The 20,958-nt window shown below is 38.2% G+C and overlaps 1 protein-coding gene and 1 long non-coding RNA gene across 2 annotated transcripts; one reads left to right on the top strand and one right to left on the bottom strand.

Moving 5' to 3' along the window:
• Window positions 1–3,851: 3,851 nt before the first annotated feature.
• Window positions 3,852–6,262, bottom strand: LOC308693033. Its single transcript, XR_014030402.1, has 3 exons — window positions 6,130–6,262; window positions 4,351–4,403; window positions 3,852–3,923 (listed from the first exon to the last, which is right to left on the bottom strand). It is a non-coding gene; the product is annotated as an uncharacterized lncRNA (long non-coding RNA).
• Window positions 6,263–8,680: 2,418 nt separating this feature from the next.
• On the top strand, window positions 8,681–18,381 carry LOC308693671 (uncharacterized protein). The gene is made up of 7 exons (XM_081370751.1): window positions 8,681–8,889; window positions 9,289–9,318; window positions 12,024–12,224; window positions 12,396–12,482; window positions 12,782–13,789; window positions 14,539–14,707; window positions 17,692–18,381. Exons 3-7 carry the CDS (start codon window positions 12,026–12,028, stop codon window positions 17,819–17,821), a joined length of 1,593 nt encoding a protein of 530 aa, XP_081226877.1. The 5' UTR covers window positions 8,681–8,889; window positions 9,289–9,318; window positions 12,024–12,025; the 3' UTR covers window positions 17,822–18,381.
• Window positions 18,382–20,958: the final 2,577 nt, after the last annotated feature.

Here is a 20,958-nt window from a genome sequence, read left to right on the forward strand (position 1 = left end):
CTGTTATGATTGGCTAACGTCAGTGCTTATGCATCAGTTATTAACATAGATATAGAAAGCCAGAAAATGAACCATCTGTCCACCACTAACAACTAAGAATGGATTACCTCGTATCCACATGGACAGTGTGAAGCTATTTTGAATTAATATGTCAGATTTGTAACCCGAGACACTTGAATACGGGTTATTTTGATGCATATGCGCGAGGGAGGGAGGGAGAGAGAGAGAAAGACAGTGAAAGTGCGCGCGCGCGGCCGGGGCGCTCTCGCTCGCTCTCTCTGCTCGTTCAGTAACATGCGCCCTGTCACAATCGTCTCTACACATCACTCACCGATCAAATAAGGCTTTGGCGGCCCCATAGCAATCTTGTAAAGAGACCCACTCGCTGCACGTCGACGACTGAATTCCTGTGGGGCGCGTGACAACGAATCATGCGACGATGCGAAATGACTGAGGCACAGTAGTCTTGTGCTGGAGGCGGTCATATGCAAACGACTGGTGCGTCACTTCGTACCGTGACGTCACTTCTTACCATGGATCCAGAACGAGCTGTATTTAGAGCTTGATTAAATAAATGATTCGTTTATAATGGGGAGGGCATCTAAAGCTATGAAACTTGCAGGAAGTTTTAATAGTACAAAGACCTCTTATAAACCAAAAGATCAAGGCAAATTTGGTTTCTCATGTCATGACCCCTTTAACTCATACAATTTGTATTATGCATTTCCTAAACATGTACTTACTAATCAAACACTTTATATGAACAAACTACTAATCAATAAAACACAATCGGTCTTCCGACCTTTTACTATTGTGTTGATATGCGCGAGGGAGAGAGAGCAATACAGCGCTCGTGTTGTTTGAAGGCGGTGAGAGTGCACGCGCGCACGGCCGGGGCTCTATCACTGTTTGTTCTTATGCGCCCTGTCCACTGATCAGAGGTGGAAGTAACGAATTACAACTACTCACGTTACTGTAATTAAGTCGTTTTTTTGGGTACTTGTACTTTGAGTATATTTTTAAATCTGTAATTTTACTTGTACTCAAGTACATATTAAGCTAAGTAATCTACTTCACTACTTGTAAAATCACATTTCGTTACTGAGTACAATTTGAATTGATATTCAAATCTTTGAATGGCATTTCGGTAGCCAATAAAAATATTCGATAGTAAATGGACCAATAAAAACCCTGATATTTGGACTAAATGAAAGCCGCCGCAGTCGCAGCAGGTTTTGAAGAGCTGATCATGAAGGAGGCGAGGAGCTCAGAGTGATTAATGGCTGGACTGAAAGTTTGGAACAACAAACTACATAGTAGTATTGTCAAAATATCTATATTATGATACATATCAATACTGAAATATCTGTCAATACTCATTTTGGCCTATACACCGATACGATGGCAGCTGCGCGTTCTCATTCTCTCATCTCAACGACAGCACCGCCTCCTCTCAGCGCGGGATTGCAGCAGGTAGGCCTATAACGCATAATTTGATTAATACCTGCAAGTTTCTATGGCATATTTTAATGGCAAATGTCACGAAGAATATTATAACACGAGGGCACATTCATGTAATCGCAGAAAACTGGACGCGAGCTCTCAAATATACTGGACTCGTATATTGAGTGTGCGCTCTCGGACTGTGTGTCATATCATGTGCAATCGCGAATCTCTCCAAGTGGTTCTCACTGCAGACTCAAATGACGTCCAGCTCCAATCTCTCCATGCTATTGAATTAAACGCTGTCAAAAGTTATGAAAAATCTAGTCTTTTTGCAAATTAAATTCAGTTTCAATTGAAATCAAGCTTCCTTGTGCTGTGTGTGAGCTATTGCAACAGTTCACATTACCCTATTGTAAAGACAAATACACGGAGTGAGTAAATATTAGATTATTGTAATGGTTATTGATCAATGTTTAAATATGTAAACAAAAGCCTGAATTAAAATCTCACCTTATAAAGTGGACGTGTCTCTTCAGAAGACTTGAATTAAACTTTTCCATTCAAATAGATTACTATTACAATGAGTGTTGTGCTTTTCAATGCTTGAAAATAATGATTGCCTTGACAAAATGGATGGACAAAAATGTAGATATTAAAATATTTAGTATGTAGTAGTTTTCCCGATGGTATTAAAAATGATAGGCTAGGCCTACTGAATATTGACATATTTCAAGGTGTCATATTGAAGTTAGAAATTCCAGTATCCACTAATTAATTTCCTTCGACAATAAGGTAAAAACGTGTTAAAAGTAGCTATTTTCTACATAAATCTATGATTTGGTTGAATATTTATTGGTAATGCATTAACTATCGCCAGCTAAAAAGTAATTAGTAACTAGTACTCTGAGTAGTTTTTGAGAAAAGTAATTTGTAGCCTACTTTTACTTAATTACTTTTTTGACACCAGTACTTTTACTTGTAATTGAGTATTATTTCAGCAATGTAACCGTACTTGTACTTGAGTACAAATTTTCAGTACTCTTTCCACCTCTGCCACTGATCTAAATAATTAGTTGTTACGACGACTTATTTATTCCCTCGTTTTAATAAATCGTGGACACATTGAACTAATTCCCTCCCTCATTTTGATTTAACGAATTACAACGTGGCCAAAAACAGTTTGATACTATTAGTGAATGCTAAAGTCCTATTTTTTGTGAATTGGTGAATATTCAGGTGAATTATTTCGTGGCCACGAATTAATAATAATTATTAAACTGTTTTTCTTACCTGTGAAGATAGCTCTTCAGTGAAGGCAGACTACTGTATATAAATAATTGTAAATGTAATGTAAATGTATTCTCGTACAGCTTTTTATTTCTTTTTTGTGTGTGAATTGGTGAATATTCAGGTGAATTGTTTCGTGGCCACGAATTAATAATACCTCAGCACGTTTTACAAGACCCTTCAATTCAACTGCTCTATGGCCGTAGGAGTTTTTCAAATCTGCCGGCAGTCGCGAGTAATCTCCCTCTCACATTCGTCACTGTGCTACTGCGTGTAAAAACGCAAAAGGCGAAGCTTGTATGTCCCTCTTTGGCCAATGTAGTTTCAAGATGGAGGGGCAACATGGCGACCGGCATTTGAACTCCTTACCCGTATGTACTTTCAATGGCAGATTATAAACTTACGAGAATACTTTATTACTTGAAAGAAGTAATTATACATTAATGAGCACATATATTTTTGAAAGAACTAAGTGTTTTTGCTAAGAATCAACTAAAAAAGTTACACAGTGTAGCTTTAAGAACGGGAGTGGAATTGACTGAAGGCTGTGCTCTTCTCCGTTTTTGGTTAATTTTTGTAGCAAAAAGAACGCCACATATAGGCCTGTAATATGAAGTAGCGTGTGCATATAGGTGTTAAGTCATTTGCAAATGGATTCTTTGGACGCACTTTTTTGACACTGTTCCAGGTAAGACAGGGAAGAAAAAAAAGATTGTTTTGGTACGTCTGGATGTGGTCTGGAATAGGGTTCGGCCGATAGACGATGATATCGGCCCAGACAGCTGAACAGACATCACGATGTTGAGCCGGCGTTTTGTTATAACCCTCACCCACCCGATATCATCGTCCATCGCGATATTTCACTGTAGACATCGTCCGATGCCAAATTGGTAGACATCGCCCAACCCTAGTCTGGAAGTGTTTACTGCTCAAAATTCAGTCATAATTTAGCATCAAAGATTTAAATAGTGTTAAAATCTTATCTTGTGAGCCGAGTTTCTCGTCACACCCCTATTTATTAAATATGGCTAGGAAAACCTAGACTATAGATGTAAGATGTAGTTAGTCTGTAGATGTAAACTGTGAGAGAGATGCCCTTACCTGGAATTCTTTGATAAGGTGCTCAACAGGTTTCCGAGGTAGATCAGAGATTTGAGGATGCATTCTCTTCTGATGGTGATGTCCACAGTCTGAGTAAAAACAGTTACTATGAATTAAAATTAAACATAAAAAAAATAAAAATAAACTATTCAGACTATTCAGTGTACCAAACTATGATTCGCATGAACTAGTCATTGATCTAAAAAGTAGGGCATACAAAAATAAGTTTTTAAGATGAACAGAAAACGGCCCGGTCCATAATGCAGATGATCAAGTTTATAGTGTTTCAAAAGTTCAGATCTTCTTGAATAAATTGTCACAGTCTTTACATTGCCACATGTGTGGATAACTGAAGAAACATGAGATAGAAAATATACCTTTAGGCAACTGAGCAGACCACATCTAGTTTTACTTAGTAGATCTGATAGACAACTTCACAGATGAGAGAAACTACACTAGGATGCACAAATGCCTAATTACCACAAATGCCCTTATTACATTGTAAATAGACCTTACCACAAGCAATGATCACTGGCAGGAGCCCAGCAGACTGATTGGTGGCTTCTTCCCTTAAGTTGAAAGTGAAAACATGATTAAGTTTTAGCTGTTAGCCATCAGAGTTTGTTAACTACTAACATCACGCACAAATTAAGAATACCCAACATTTAACATAAATAGATATATTTACTTTAATTTAATGTTTTTTAGGAAAGCTGGCTAACATTTTGGTACATTTCTACCACATGTAACCTTAAATGCTGTTAACAGTGTAGCAAACTAACTTTACCAGCTAGAAATAGCTGGGCCTTGTAATATTATGGCTGATAAATACTTAACACAAGATAATTAGGAGTGTAAATAAAAGATTAACCCTTGTGTGGTGTTTATATTTTTGTTACTCAGCCAGTGTTCGTGGGTCTGGTGGACCCGCTGCATTTTGGGGTTTTTAATTCAACACAATCAAAAATGTTATGTTAAAATACTCAACAGATGTTTACTTCATCCCAATTACAAGCAATATAAACAGCATATATGGTTAATATTTTCTCTTTACCTTTGTTAGATCACATTTAAGAATTGCAACCTCGTGCGGGAACGGCAGGGGTAGAAACAAAACTCACTTTTGCACTCTCTCACACTTACACACAATCTCCCTCTCACACGCACGCACACACACACTCATGCACACACATACACACACCCACACCCACAACACACACACACATAGACACACACAAAACACCCCCCCCCCCACACACACACACATGCACGCACACACACACACACACACACACACACACACACTCACTTGGATATTTGGTGTACGGTCACTCTCCATAGGCATAATGGTTTTTCTAATGTACAAACTGTATAATCTGTCCCCCTACACAACCCTACCCCTAAACCCATCAATCACAGAAAACTTTTGGCATTTTCTGATTCAAAAAACATCATTTAGTATGTTTTAGTATGAGGACACAGATGTCGTCATAAAACATGTTTACATTGTAACGTTAATACCTATGTCATTATACACATTTGTGTCCCCATAATCCATATACAAGAACATACACACAGGACCTATAATTTCCACACTTTTATTAGCCCTGGGTCCAGTGGACCCGAACATCCTGTGTGTAAAATAAATGTGTAGGGGGGGTGTACAGTGTGTGGTCATTGAAAATGTGTTCTGATATATATTCCTCACAGAAAATGAGCCAAGGCCAATGAGTCTCAGTTTGAAAAAAGAATAAATTGTATAATTTTTCTTTTGATAAAAAATGAAAACGGGTCCAACAGACCCGAACACCATACAAGGGTTAAACATGACCTTATGCTATTGACAGCAGAAGTAAACACAAGTCAAGTTTGCAGCTTGAACCTGGTGATTAACTAACGTTACCACGTTTCAAGTGTTTTTAAAGAGAGCATTATTTACCCACCTTCATGACAAGCTAGCTAACGTTAGCATGACATGGTTGGTAACGTTACTGCTTGATGCCTATTAATGCCGTTTGGATTCATACTGATATCGTCACTAGCTAGCTTTAAAACAGAGCACGCAGAGCTCTTAAAAGTCAATAATCTCTGCAAATAAACATTTTCTAGACTCTTCACGCCACTGTTAAATATTAAAAACACTCAGCAGAACAAATGCATTTGAATTCATGAACATAAAATTAGCTGTAATGCACTAACTTACACGTGGTAACTTTAGCTAACGTCATGACCCCACAAAATGAATTTAGAAATGATATTAGTGCTGGGCGGGGGGAGTAGGTGTTTTTACCTTACCAGTATCAATGTTGCTCGGAGTTCTTCTGTGTTGCAGACTGGCTGGAGGGATCTGTTGAAGTGTATCACGGCCGCTCGCAGTCGCAGATTCAATGTGTGTGTTCTTCACAGACAGTTCAACGGACGATTTTTTTTTTTTAACAGGTCAGGTGGTCAGAGAGCGGGATCGCCAACTCAACAATGCGCATGTGCAAATCATGCTTAATCTAATAAAAATGCTCTGATCAAATGAATAAATTCAGTTTAATATCCCGCTGCCAAATTATATGTATCAATGTAAAAAAAAATGGATTCAACCATAAATATAAACTAAAACGTTAACTTTAAATGAAAAAACTAATAATTTTCAACTATTTCAATGACAAAATACACATTAAATTAACAACAGCAGTTAGACTTTTTTCAGTGTACCAGAAACCCCTTTTGCGTTATACTATTTGTTGAAGGAGACCTATTAGGCTTTTCTGTGTTTTCTGTCATATCTATGATGTTACAATGTCAGATGTTCATGCTAAACATGGCCAAAGTGTATAATAAAGTCCTCTGGCAGCTCTGCCTCAACTCTTTATGAAGTTTCCTGATGGACAGATAGCTTTACTTATTGTGAATGCTAGCTGTTGCTAAAGATAGCTTGCAGCAGCTGCTGTTATAATCTGGCTCTGAAACAGCAGTCCAAAGCATCTGTAATAATGTTAATGTTTACATCTTTAACACCCCATACCCCCGGAGCATTAAGCTTACTAGCTAACTAGCTAGCAGAAGCTACAATACAGGGATCACAGAACTACAATAAAGGGCTTGAAATGCAGCATCATACAGCCCCTTTTAGTCAAACATTTCAGCTTACAGAATTGCGAAACGTGCAGAAACGTGGCCACAGTTACCCAGCAGACCGGGGTAATTTGAACTTGAAGTTGCTCATTTAATTGTATATACCAGTATATCCAAGCATTATTGTCATTATTTTGTATGTAAAGTGATATACAAATAAAGATTGATTGATTAAATATTGATGCCATCCAATAAAGCACTTCTTACATTATGTTGCTTTTCTCTTTTCAAGCAAATCAAAATAAACTTTTAGATATATTGTGTATATAAACTGACAAAAGCATAAAAGCACTGCAGTAAATACTGAATGTTTATTACCAGTATTTCACCAGGTTATCATTAAATATTTCTGGCTACTGTGTTTTAGTAACTGTGCACAAACTCAATAAAGGCACATGCCTTTGGTCTGAGAAACGGGAGCGTGCCTATGCTCCCACAGCCCTATGTTCCCACTTCCCATAGCTCTTTTTTCCCACAGCCCTATGTTCCCACTTCCCATAGCTCTTTTTTCCCACAGCCCTATGTTCCCACAGCTATTTGTTCCCAGAGAGGGTTAAGGTTACCCTAAACCCAACCCTAACCCTAACCCTAAACCTAACCCTAACCCTAACCCTAACCCTAACCCTAACTAGCTGTAGTAGTGTAGAATAGCTGTAGTGTAGACTAGCTGCTGTAGTGTAGACTAGCTGTAGTGTAGACTAGCTGCTGTAGTGTAGACTAGCTGTAGTGTAGACTAGCTGTAGTGTAGACTAGCTGCTGTAGTGTAGACTAGCTGTAGTGTAGACTAGCTGCTGAAATTATAGGGAAATGTATGAACACTACTCAATTTTGAAAATGTCCTAGAAATGTGGGATCATAGAGTTCCTGGCAGATTTCTCCCGACCTTTTGGTGAACATAGGGCTGTGGAAACATATGGTTGTGGGAACATAGGGCCTAATTTTCTAAATTTTCTGAAAAAAAAAAAAAAAAGATTCTTAGAAATGTGGGAACACAGGGCCGTGGGAAAGATCCCTGAGAGACCTGGGTTCAAATCTCACCGTGATATTATGCCCTGAACAAAATGGGTTACCTAGTTTCTCCAGAGATGTGACCTCTGATATATAACAATTGTAAGTCACTTTGGATAAAAGCGTAAGCTAAATAAGTAAAATGTCAAATATATTTATGTACAATTTCTGTGCACTTTTGAAGTGTGTTTTGCATCTGGCATTTCCTCTGAACTCTGACTTGACTAATGCTTATTATCGCAAAGCTCTGGTAGCTCTGATTAAATGGAGATACTTTTACCTGACAGAAACAAATTTATACAGGTCTTGATTTTCATACATATGTATTTCCTGTTTTCCTACATAGCATGATTACTTTCATTAAAACATCAACTCTTGAAAGGTAGTTGTGATGGGACAATATGACTTGATATGATGGCAAGCCCTGCTGGTTTGTTGTTTGGGCATTATGTGGACATGGATGCATCAGTCAAGCACTGTTGTGGTTGTTAAAAAATATATATAAAAAAAAAAAAAAAAAGAAAAAAAAAAGAAAACTGTTAAACTACATTCACACTGCAGGCTTTGTTTATTTCCCATATCACGTGTAAACTGGCAAACTGCAAAGTCAGGAGCAGGAGATTTTGGGACACATGACTATAAACATGTGAAACTTAAAAAAAAATAGGTGAAACGTCCAATAATTTTAAAGAACAACGGCAACGTTTGAGTGGGAGGGGTTACGTTAGAAAGCGCGAAACAGCCCAGAGAGACCGTTACAGACACATTTGTGAGCCAGAGAGGAGCGCGGCTGTTTTTTCGTTTTCATAGTGTTTGCTTGAGACAGTTTGGAAGTGAGCGACTTTTTTGTGCAACGCGTTGTGCCATATTCAGGATGCAAAAGATACCACTCACAGTCTGCAAGTAAACAAGAACTACAAGGTACGTAAGCCCGAAATATAAACTGTATAACTAACGTTAACATTACCAACTCAAGCATGGTAACTTTAGTTAGCATAAATGTTAGCTTGTTAGTGCTAATCATTTACCATCTTTGACTTTACTCCAGCTTTGCAAACGTGCTAATTCTATAACTTGTGTTGTGACCTGAAAGTCGACGTTAACGTGTTAGTGTAACGTTAAACAGTGCCAATGTTATGAGTGAAGTGTTGGCTCACTAACGTTATAATGTAACGTTAGGTTGAGATAGTGTTAACTGTTTTACATATTTAACTAACGTTACTTGCACACAATAGTTTCCAATATAAGTTATTTGTATTTTTTTTCTCAATTAAGATTGCCTATGCACTCAAATATATTTTTTTTTCTGTCTCTCAACAGATTTTGCTGACCTCAAAGTAATCTGAAGAGGTGAGTGTTTTGCCATGGTCCAAGAATACACTTGTCACAGGTGTGGTGTTTCTGTGAAAACCTTAAAAGGTTATGTTCAACATCAAGAGCTACACAGAAATGAGGCTCATTACCAGTATGCATGTTGCATAACAGGTTGCAAGTCTCACTTTAGAAATTATAATGCATTTAAATGCCATGTTTACCGTCATCATAAGCAGGCATCTTCTGTGTCACAGTGTGAGACTTTGCAGGGACCATTTAAATGTGAACTTACTCACTGTAAGAAAGAGTTGATTGATCTGAAAGATCTTTTGTGTCACCTGAAATCTCATGCTTCAAAAAGAGAGGAGGTGCAATGCCCATTCAAAAACTGTGATAAGACTTTTTCAGTGAAATCATCTTTAACGTCCCACCTATCTAGAAAGCACAAACATTCCACAGCTCTTCATGTCTCTGGTGCATACTGTCTTCCTTCAGCTCCTAGTGAGCCTCAGTTTTCTGTTGTTGAAAGCCAGTCAGATGAAGGGGCAGTTGATGATGGGCCTGGTGAGGTTACACTGGATCCTGCACAAATGAAGAGCTTATACATGAGAAACCTATGCATGTTTTACATGAAGTTGCAGGCAAAGCACCTCATCCCCTCCTCTACAATACAGTTGATTGTAGAAGAAATTAATAGTCTCAGTGGTGTTTGCCAGCAACACACAAAGAATCAACTTAAAGTATCTCTTCATGCAAAAACTAAACTAACAGAGACAGAAATTAAAGATGTTTTGACGACCCTAGATGACATAGATATGCATTCATCCTGTAGCTCTGCACTTTCTACAGAGTACAAGAGAAAGCAGTATTTTGAGGAGAATTTTGCCTATGTGCATCCACAGACAGTTTTTTTGGGGTTTGATGAAAACAGAAAAGAGCGAAATGCTCAGTACATTCCCATAAAAGATACATTAACAGCTCTGTTAAAAGATCCTGCTGTGTGGGAAGAATGTTCTACAACTGGGAATGAGAGTGCACCTCGTATTTTTAACGATGTGTGTGATGGATCTTTATTCAAATCCAATCCTCTGTTTTCAGAGTCAGGTCTCACTTTAAAGGTGATACTGTATCAAGATGCTTTCGAGGTGGTTAATCCCATTGGCTCTGCAAAGAAAAAACACAAAATGCTTGGGGTCTACTTCACTCTTGCAAACTTTAATCCTTTTCGTCGATCCACCGTTGATAACATGCAGCTTTTGCTCTTGTGTCGAGAGGCTGATTTCAAGCATTTTGGCCATGAGAAAGTGTTCTCTCCATTGTTATCAGATCTCAGAGAACTGGAGACAAATGGTCTGAATATACGTGGAAACACTGTGAAAGCAACACTCTATTGCATTGCTGGGGATAACTTGGGTTCGCATAATATCGGTGGCTTCACAGAAAACTTCAGTACATCGCGCTATTTCTGCCGGTATTGTCACATTACCAGAGATAAGCTAGACGACTTTGAACACAATGCATCCATCCGCACAGTACAAGACTACAATGACACTATACAAGAGCTGCACAATGATGATGTAAGTGAAGTCAGAGGTTTGAAATTTGACTCGATCTTTAACTCTCTGGCTTTTTTCCATGTCTGCCAGCCAGGCCTCCCACCCTGTATTGGCCATGATTTGTTTGAGGGTGTTGTGGCATATGACCTTGCCATTTACATAAACTACTTTGTCAAGGTGAAGAAATTCTTCACATATTCCCAACTTAATCGTAGGATTAGGCAGTTTGGCTATCAGGGATCTGATGGTAATTCTACACCCTCAGAAGTTTCTGAAAAGGGTGTAAAACTAGGTGGACAGGCAGCAGAAAACTGGTCTTTGCTGAGACTTCTCCCTCTTATAATCGGGGATAGGATCACAGATACAGAGAATCCAGTATGGCAGCTGACTGTCCAACTGAAAGAGGTAGTGGAATTAATTTGTGCCCCTAAAATATCAGCACCACAGATTGCTCTGCTCAATGTTCAGATACGTGACTATCTAGAGGCAAGGAAAGAAATGTTTCCTGCGCACAAATTGAGACCAAAGCACCATTACCTCACTCACTACCCTGCACTGATACTGAAATTTGGCCCTCTCATGCGGTTGTGGACAATGAGGTTCGAGAGCAAGCATTCATACTTCAAAAGATGTGTGCGAAGAACACAAAATTTCAAAAATGTATGTCAAACACTTGCCAGAAACCACCAGCTACTACAAGCCTACTTACATGCAGGCTCTTTTTTTGCACCTTCATTGGTGGTGAAGAACTCCACTCCTTTCCATGCTGAACTGTACAGCAATGCAGTGCGCACTGCTGTTGGAGAAACTTTGGTCAAGGAAACCAATGTTGTGGCAAGTACAGAGGTACAGTGGAAAGGCACTCAATACAGAAAGGGGTTCTTTCTTTGTCTGAGCCACGGTGAGTCAACCGAATTCGGACAAATTCAGCTTATACTGGTGAAGGAGGAGAAGCATGTGTACTTTATTGTTACACCTCATAATGTGTCATATTTAGCGGAGTTTGGACTTTATGAAGTGAAAGAGGCAAGGCAGACCATGAAGTGTGTGAAAGGAGAGCTCAAACTGGATTATTATCCATTGCCTGAGTACAAGCTTTTTGGGACAAGAGTCATTTCACTGAAACACAGCGTTGTTGATACAGAGTAAAGAAAACTATCAATGTGTCTTTTCTCTCCTGTATAGTTATGGATACACAGAGTGCTCTTTCCTCTTTCCTTACCTCAACACTCCCAAAACTAAGGGAACTTGACCCTTTGCTCGAGGCTCTTCAAGAATTAGGAGTTCACGACCTTGAAGACTTGAACTACATTCAAGAAAGTGACCTTCTTCATGTCCTGAAGCCAGTGGAAGCAAGGAAACTTATTTCCCATTTTAAAACCACAAGTATGTGTTTGTACTTAATGCAACTTTTAATATTAAGAACATTAGATATATGCTAATATATATGATATATGCTTTTTCTGGTGTTCTTATTATCTCCAAATAAAGGTTTATGTTGTTACTGTGGCAAAAAAAATAAACAAGACATAACTCCACTATTGTGTGTCTTTTAAGGCCAAAGAGATGCGTTGGACAGTCTTCCCAGCAACCAACAGTCTTGTGACAGTCCTCATACACGGCCTGATGAGATGTTTCCTTCTGGTGAGTCCATGCCTATTGCACAGAATGTGACTTTTTTGGTCTTTGAACTTATCATTAGTCTTGTCTGAAGTTTCACTATTTGGCAAGTATGTATCTTCTCTACATATGGCCATTAACTATTCTAAAAATAAAAGGGCACCATGTCTGTGTTGCTCCACTACATAACTAAACAGAACATAATTTTGTGTAATTTTTCTGTGATTGTTTAAAAAACAAACTAAGCCCCCAAAAATTGGTATGAAATTGTTTGGCTTTGCAGTGCATGTTGTATCATCATATTTTCATCTGTAACCTTTCAGGTGGCTACAGCTCAGCAAGTTCAAATTCACCAAGGTCAACATCTAGTTCAAGTATAGGTTGCACACCTCGTCGACCGTCTGACAACAGCTGGCATTTCAATTTTGAAATTCCATGGAAGAAGTTGCCATCTGAGCTCATCAGAAAATTAGAAGAAGGGAAGCGACCAACAAAGAGTGACAGACTTGAAATGATACGGCTGATTATCAGTGAAATCTTAACAATATGCCCAACACCCGCAAAGAAACACCTCAGTGAGATCGCAAGAAAGATGGCAAAGGTGTATCCTGTGGCATTCACTGATGTCATTGAAGGTGAAATTGTGGGCAGTGGATATGACTCACTCACAAAACAGATGCTCAGCAGGGTGGATAACTTGAAGAGAGGAAGCACTCCACTTTCCTTAAAAAGACAACTTATTAGCACCAGTGAAGGAGAGGATACCCCACCCAGGAAGAGAAGACTAGACACCTATGGATGCATTAATTGGCAACCAATGCGTCTACCAACTGATGAAACACTGGAATCCCAGAAGCAAGCACAAGAACAGTTAAAGAAAATGTACAAAGAAAGATGCCGTGACACGAAATGTATTGAGAAAATGATGAGGACCACTTTCTTCACTCAGAGAAAAGACATTATCAATGGAATTGAGACCTCTGATTTGATAAACGATTGGCCATATTTATTTGAAATAACTGGCATGAAGACTCATTTCAAAGAGCTTACAGGCATGGACATTGATAACAAAGCCATGGAAAACAAATATGCCAGGGTTATTTCATACCTCAAGACCAGTGACAAGACAGGGAAGATGGAGACCATCTTCAGAGAAATGGAAGCATCAAGCAAGAATGTTGCAGATGTCAGTGCTGCTGGGTTTCTTCAACTACTTGTTAGATATTTCAATGAGGAAGAAGACCAGATGTTCCATAAACTGGATCAAACAATCCTGCCCTCTGAAGTGAACTGTGCGGAACTTCCAAGTACGCCATGCATTGTTGTGTGTGGTAAGTTTGAATATTTTCTTTTTCTGACATAGTTATGTTATTATATTATTATTATAATTTACTATTGGTTATTAAAGGTGTAGTTATTCTTTTTTGCCTTCTTCCTTTACATATGATGGCATGGATTATACACTGGTAGCAAAATTAATTTATGGGCATTTGCTCAAGCTACAGTCATGTAGATAAGGTTGATCAGTAAGCCAGCAGCTTGTCAGATTTGTTGAAATGCAGTTATTTGATTCATATGCAGCTAATTTCTATCTGACTAGATACTGCCTACCTGTGAAGTAGAGCTGTCCTCGATTGAAGAAATTCAAGGTCAACAAATAATCATTCAGTTGTATCGACTAATCGATTAGTTGATTTAATCGAGTTTCTCCGCAAAGAGTCATGCAAAAGCACCACTTTAATTCGTGTTTACCAGAGATGTGCACGCACGTTTCTTGGAAATAAGTCATTCAGCATGAAAAAAGCATAAAACATGCCTAATCAACTGAAGAGATCTTAGTTGACTTCTGCAACATTACCTACCCCAGATTTATATGTAATGATAATATCGTATTGTTTGTCTGGTGATTTCCACCCCTACCAATTGTGTGATGGATGTTTTTTTTCATGTTTCGTGTGTTTTAGTTAAATATAATTTAACTTTACAAACGTATTGAATAATTACTGGACTTTATGGTCTTTGAGCACAGTTTGTCACAAAAATACAGATCCCCTGCCTGTCTTTTGTGTGTTTACAACAGGAAATTCTCCATTGGCAGCAGAGTACTTCATGCTTTCTGTGGACCAGACCATTGTGAATGGTCACATCAATGCCTTCACTGATGCTCTTGTATTGATGTTTGCCACGTACTACTGCCTGAACATATCTTACCCAGAAGGCCAAGGAGCAACATTGGAGTTCTTGCAGAGGTGAGAAAAAAGTCAATTTTTTTTTTGAAAAGTTTTATTGATTTTTGGTATAAAGAACACAGCACAGGGTCAGTGGAGTACATGTTCTTAGTAATAATACTCAAATGTCTCTGACATCAAAGTTTTCGGTGGTGACTTTGCATTATGATTGGTATTCTGTCCATTTTTCGCATTTCTTCAGACGTCCATTTTAAATATCCAAACAGATATAGAATGACTAGAAAAAATAGTTACCCCTTTAAAATCGAATGCAATTTAATAAAAGAGCCTTGCACAGGACAGGATTTCACAACTTTCCCTTGCTGTCTTTTTCACTACATTTTCTCAACCGTAGAGAGTGTATTAAAGGGATACTCCACCGTCTTTTCATATTAAACTATGTTATTCCCTTAACTAAGATGAGTTGATATATACCTCTCTCGTCTCAGTGCGTGCAGCGAAACTTTGTTCACTCAGTTCATTCAATATGGGCCAAGCAGAGAAGCTACCAAACACCTCCACGTTTTCCCTATTTAAACACAGTTACTCGCGTAGTGTAACTCGACCTAGGACGGTGACACAAAACAAAACGTTGCGCTTTTCTAAGCGTGTAAAATGGATAACTATATTGTATGGCGGAATACCATAGCAAGTGCTTATGAGCACTTCGACCTGGCGGAGTAATATCTTCACTCGTGAAGAATACCCTCTCACCGGCCCCCGCTCCCTCTAGTGAAGATATTACTCCGCCAAGACGAAGTGCTTACAAGCACTTGCTATGGTATTCCGCCATACAATATAGTTATCCATTTTACACGCTTAGAAAAGCGCAACGTTTTGTTTTGTGTCACCGTCCTAGGTCGAGTTACACTACGCGAGTAACTGTGTTTAAATAGGGAAAACGTGGAGGTGTTTGGTAGCTTCTCTGCTTGGCCCATATTGAATGAACTGAGTGAACAAAGTTTCGCTGCGCGCGAGAGCGATTGAGTGCACGCACTGAGACGAGAGAGGTATGTATCAACTCATCTTAGTTAAGGGAATAACATAGTTTAATATGAAAAGACGGTGGAGTATCCCTTTAATAGACTTCTTAAAAGGTACTATGTGTCATGACAAAGACATGACATCATTAACAGCATGCTAACAAGCTTAACCCCAACACATTCTGTGTGGTTATTCTACTTTTTATCTCAAGAGGCGATAGTCCGATAGTATAGCTTGTGCCTCCTCCCCTCTAGTTTCAGTTGAGATGTATATGATGCAACAGCTGTGTGTGTGGGCCTTGTGTGCCTCAGCAGCACAGTGAGCAGCAAGTCCACATTAAGCCACTTTATATTATATTTCTTTAAGTTACAGTGCCCAGTATTGTGCCAATATGCCTCCACGCTGTGCTGTGTGAAATATATGGAAAGGGCGGGTCAGATCTGAGCAGGAAATGGTTGATAGTAACAGAGGCGGAACAGTGCCTGTGTGAAAAGCCACACACAGTGTGCCAGCACAGCGCATATTGTGCTATACTTTACAGTCTGCCTCACGTCTTGGATTGATATGTGAAAGTACATACAGCAGTGGAATTATGCCTTAACATTTTTTTTCAGTTGGACTCTAATTCAATATCAATATATTTTTGATATATCGTTACGTTACAGCATTTGTCACTGAACGACGTTCAGGGCACAGCCGTCAGTTTATTTTTATTCAAAGTCGAGCAGTTTAGAACACAATTGGCTGTGTTCTAAACTGCTTGTGTATAATGCCAGGAATAAAAACTACACTGCACTTTTGTTCCCATCTATATGCTGATACTGTTTGTGTTTTATCTCTTGCTGCTGTTTTTGCACAAATTTCTTACTTCAGTGAGGAATTTTCAGCAGCTACATGCGTGCTGCATGGAGGATTTTTTTTTAAATATGGTTTTCAAAAATGAGTGAAGTAACATACTCGATAATGTCTGCTCATTGTTAAAACAATAATTAAGATATTACCGTAGACGATACATATCTCACACTAGGGTTAGTCTATGTTAAACGCTATCCAGGTTCAGGTTGGTGTGTGTTGGTTTTTGTCCACCTCAATCTCCAGGTGTGTGTGTGTGTGTGTGTCTGAGTCTGTGTGTGTGTGAGAGTCTTTTTGAATGTTTGAGTGTGTGAGCCTGTGTTTGAGTGTGTCAGTAAGTTTGTGAGTTTGTGAGTTTGTGTGTGTCTGTGTGTGTGTGTGTGTGTGTGTGTTTTTTGTGCGTGTGTTTGTGTGTGTGTGTGTGTGTGTGTGTGTGTGTGTGTGTGTGTGTGTCCATCTCCAGGTCCAGGTTTGTGTGTGAGAAAAATTTGCAACAAGAAGTCTGTGGAGCAGTCATAGCATAGAAAGTGTAGCAATGGCATAGCAATGTCTTTAAAGGGATAGTTCACCCAAAAATGAAAATTCTATCATCGTTTACTCACCCTCAAGTTGTTCCAAACCTGTATGAGTTTCTTTGTTCTGTTGAACACAAAGGAAGATATTTGGAAGAGTGTTTGTAACCAAACAGATCTCAGTCCCCATTGACTATCATAGTATATATTTTTTCCTACTATGGTAGTCAATGGGGATCGAGATCTGTTTGATTCTGTCATTCTTCCAAATATCTTCCTTTGTGTTCAACAGAACAAAGAAACTCATACAGGTTTGGAACAACTTGAGGGTGAGTAAACGATGATAGAATTTTCATTTTTGGGTGAACTATCCCTTTAAGGTATCTGACACTAAGTGTTGGCAATGGAAATGTGTACTTGTCACTAAAAATATATCATATATATATATATATATATATGATATATTTAACTTAATCCCCACCCCGGTCCCCAAACACCACACCACCGCAAATAGAATCTAATTCTGTGGGAAACACTGCGTACATACAGTATGTTTTCCAATTTATTCCTGATTCGTCCTCATGTCAAGATATAAGGTATATTTTGCAGGAGTCCACATTTTATTACTAAAATTGTTTTATGTCTTTCACTTGACAGATGCCTTTTTAAGATCAACCCAGACAAGGGATCGAAAGTGGAGAAGAATTCTACCAAAAGGCAGCTGGCGGTCAGTCCGAAGGTTCTTTCCCTGATAACAAAAATATCGGACCATGAATGGAGGGAGTAAAAAAAAAAAAAAAACACTTTTCAGAAGGGAGACTATTGCAATCGAATGTCCCTAGTTCTTTCTCATGCACAGTTCATGTTGTTCTCACTACTGTATTCTTGAGTGTTCTTTAATTGTTGTCAGATAGTACCACTGCGACCCAGATGAATACTGGGTACACATTGTAACCATATTTTAAGTATAGAATTGGTTCACAGTACTGGACAAAGTTATTATAGTTATTAGTTTATAGGCTTCAGTACCTTCAGTTAAGTTACTGCAATAACAGTGGAAGCAAGCATTACACTGCACCTAGATTGACTTTTATCTTATCTGAAGTACCAGACAGACTTTTAAATTGTATTGCTTGTTTTTTTGTTTCAAGTGTTTTTATTTCACTGTGAATATTGGCTGAACCTATTGTAAACTGTTCTTGAACTTTTGCCTACAAGCAGCCAATTGTTAGACTGCTAGCAGTATGTAGCTATGCCGTTAAGCTATGTAAGCAAGTATGTTGCTAGAGCAGCAACTGTTTTCTATTCTGATCTGTTGGTCAACAGAATAAAATAATGTTGAACAGTAGTTAGTGTGTTCTGGTTCTTATTGTTAAGCTAAATCATTTGTCATTTAAGTACTGTTATAGCTTGATATTTTTTAATTTGTCCATTACATTTGCAGGTTGAATGTGTATAAATATGCGTTTAGTTATCATTATCATAGTGTTATGATATTTGACAAAATTATTTCTTTGGACATTTAAAACAAAGGTAAATCCATTGTAGCCATTGTTGTATAAATTAAATATACATTATTTCTATGTAAAATTTCATACAAAAAGTAATTATACTTAATATGCTCTAAAATTAATGGTAGATTGCTCTAATTGTACTCACACATACTTGTTTAATAACAGTATTTGCTTTTCTTTTTAAAGGCGAATCCATTGTTTTTATGGCAAAGTATGCTTATTTAACATTGAAGATTAATTAAATATACATTATCTTTATGTACAATTACATATAAAGAATTCTAAAATGAATGGTAGATTGCTGTAATTGTACCTAAATTCATTGTATTTATGGCAGAGTATGCTTTTTTTCCACATTAAAAATCAATTAAATACATGGGATTTATATGTAAAGTTCCATGTAAAAACTTGTAAAAAAAAGCTTATTATCTGTTTTACAAAAGTATTTTGACTTTTTTTTTAAAGTTAAATCAAATTTTTTTGTGGGTGATATATCACTTTATTACATTAAATATTTATTAAATTAACAAAATTTTTACATAATAATATATTATAAATCTCAAATAATAGTGGCACTTTTCTGTATTATAGCAGCGTTTAACTGTATTTATAGGTAATTTAATTGTTTTTAAAGGTGTATATGCCTTTTTTAAACATTAAAAATCCCAATAATTACATGAGATTTAATGTAATATTAAAGATACAATCTGTTATTTAATTATGGAAAATTACTGTATTTTAACGTGATTGTTTTTTGCTGTTATTTTACGGTAATTTTTTGGCGCCCCAGCTGCCGGAATAATACCGTTTTTTTACGGGTTTTTTTTTTACAGTGTTTGCAAGCCCCTTTAGAACATTATCAAAGAACATTATCACTGTCAGAAAAAAAAATCCCATGCAAAAATTTTGACTTTTAAGGACAGAACCACTTATCACTGCGGCAGCACCTTTAAAGGGTTCACATTAGTACCTTAAGAGTACCGTAACGTAATAATATGTAACTTTTAGGGTAGATAAGGTACAAAGATGCATTTTTCAAGGCATTGCCCCATTGCAAGCTAAACAATTTTTCAAATGTGTCTAGGACAATGTTTCTGGTTGTCCTCACCTGACAACGGCCCTAGTTTTGGGTTGGGTTAATCTTAACGATGTGTTCACTCTTGTAGTTGGGTTCTCTTGGTTCTTTTGGTCCAGACAATACAAAACAATACATTTAGTCCTGGTTCACTTAGCCATCAAAGTCATTTTTAACACATAACCCAAAGATTCAAACCAAAAAAGATCTGCTGCAAGGAGAAGCGGTACTGATGCCTGTACCAAACTTTAATGGGCAACGTCACGACTATGATGAGAGAAATCAGGTATGCTTGAGAATTCTGTCTTTTAAGGGTCGCATCTTGTGACGTCACGCCCCGTTTTTTGGTTCGTTTACATGTCTTTGGTCTGTGTTGCATATCATATTCAGTCGAACTGCACCAGAGTTCGTTTGGAAGCAGACCTAGACCCATCTTTTCAGCGGTCTCTGTCACGAGAACGTGACCAGGTTCAGAGCTTCAGGTTCTTGTTTTGTACACACCAGGGTTCAGAGCAATCACACTAGAGTTTGTTTTAATCAAATTAACATGCCAAGTGTGAGCGCACCCTAAGAGCAACCAATCTAGTTTGAAAAGAATGACCAATAGGGTCAAGCACAGAGGCACAATGGTGTGAAATTCATATGACTCTTTGGTGTCAAGGGGGCAGACCCCTGATAACTTTAGGGGGTCACTTGGCCAGTGTTGTAGTCAAGACCAGCTAATTTGAGTCCAAGTCAAGGTCTAGACCAGAACAGGTTCGAGTCCAAGTCAAGACAGTCAACATGCTCCTGAGTCCATGACTGGACCAAGACTATGACTATAATAAGCTGGTCTCGACTATGACTCTACACTTGGCCATTACGTGGAAGTGGTCGCACACATAGGGATTATCCCACCATTAAGCCCCTGAATATTTCTGATACAGATACACTTGTTTTCCTGCAGTGGTTTCTATAGAAAAGAACAAGCAGAGAAACGAGCAGTTGAGCAGATCAGCCCGACTCTTTGTTTCCTACAGAGGCCTCTCTCTTCCTCTCCTCTCAACTCACTTATGTAACAAGTGGAAATATAGAAGATGGAATGCTACCCTTACCCTCCCACACACTTATGGAGAGACACACAAACACTCTGAAAGAAAGTACAAGCCACGCTGGCTGAAAGAAATCTAGAGCTGTCTATGTATCTAAACAATGTGCATCAGAGAGGAAGTGACCACTGACTTCCAGGCAGGCAGCTACTGTTGAAATCATTGCTAATACAAATCATCTGCATCACTCTCTCTCATCTGTTGCCTGGAGAAAAGCGAAGAACGAGACAGAGAGAGAGGGAGAGAG

This window comes from Scardinius erythrophthalmus, assembly GCF_964197995.2.
Source record: "Scardinius erythrophthalmus genome assembly, chromosome: 7".
Classification (NCBI taxonomy): domain Eukaryota; kingdom Metazoa; phylum Chordata; class Actinopteri; order Cypriniformes; family Leuciscidae; genus Scardinius; species Scardinius erythrophthalmus.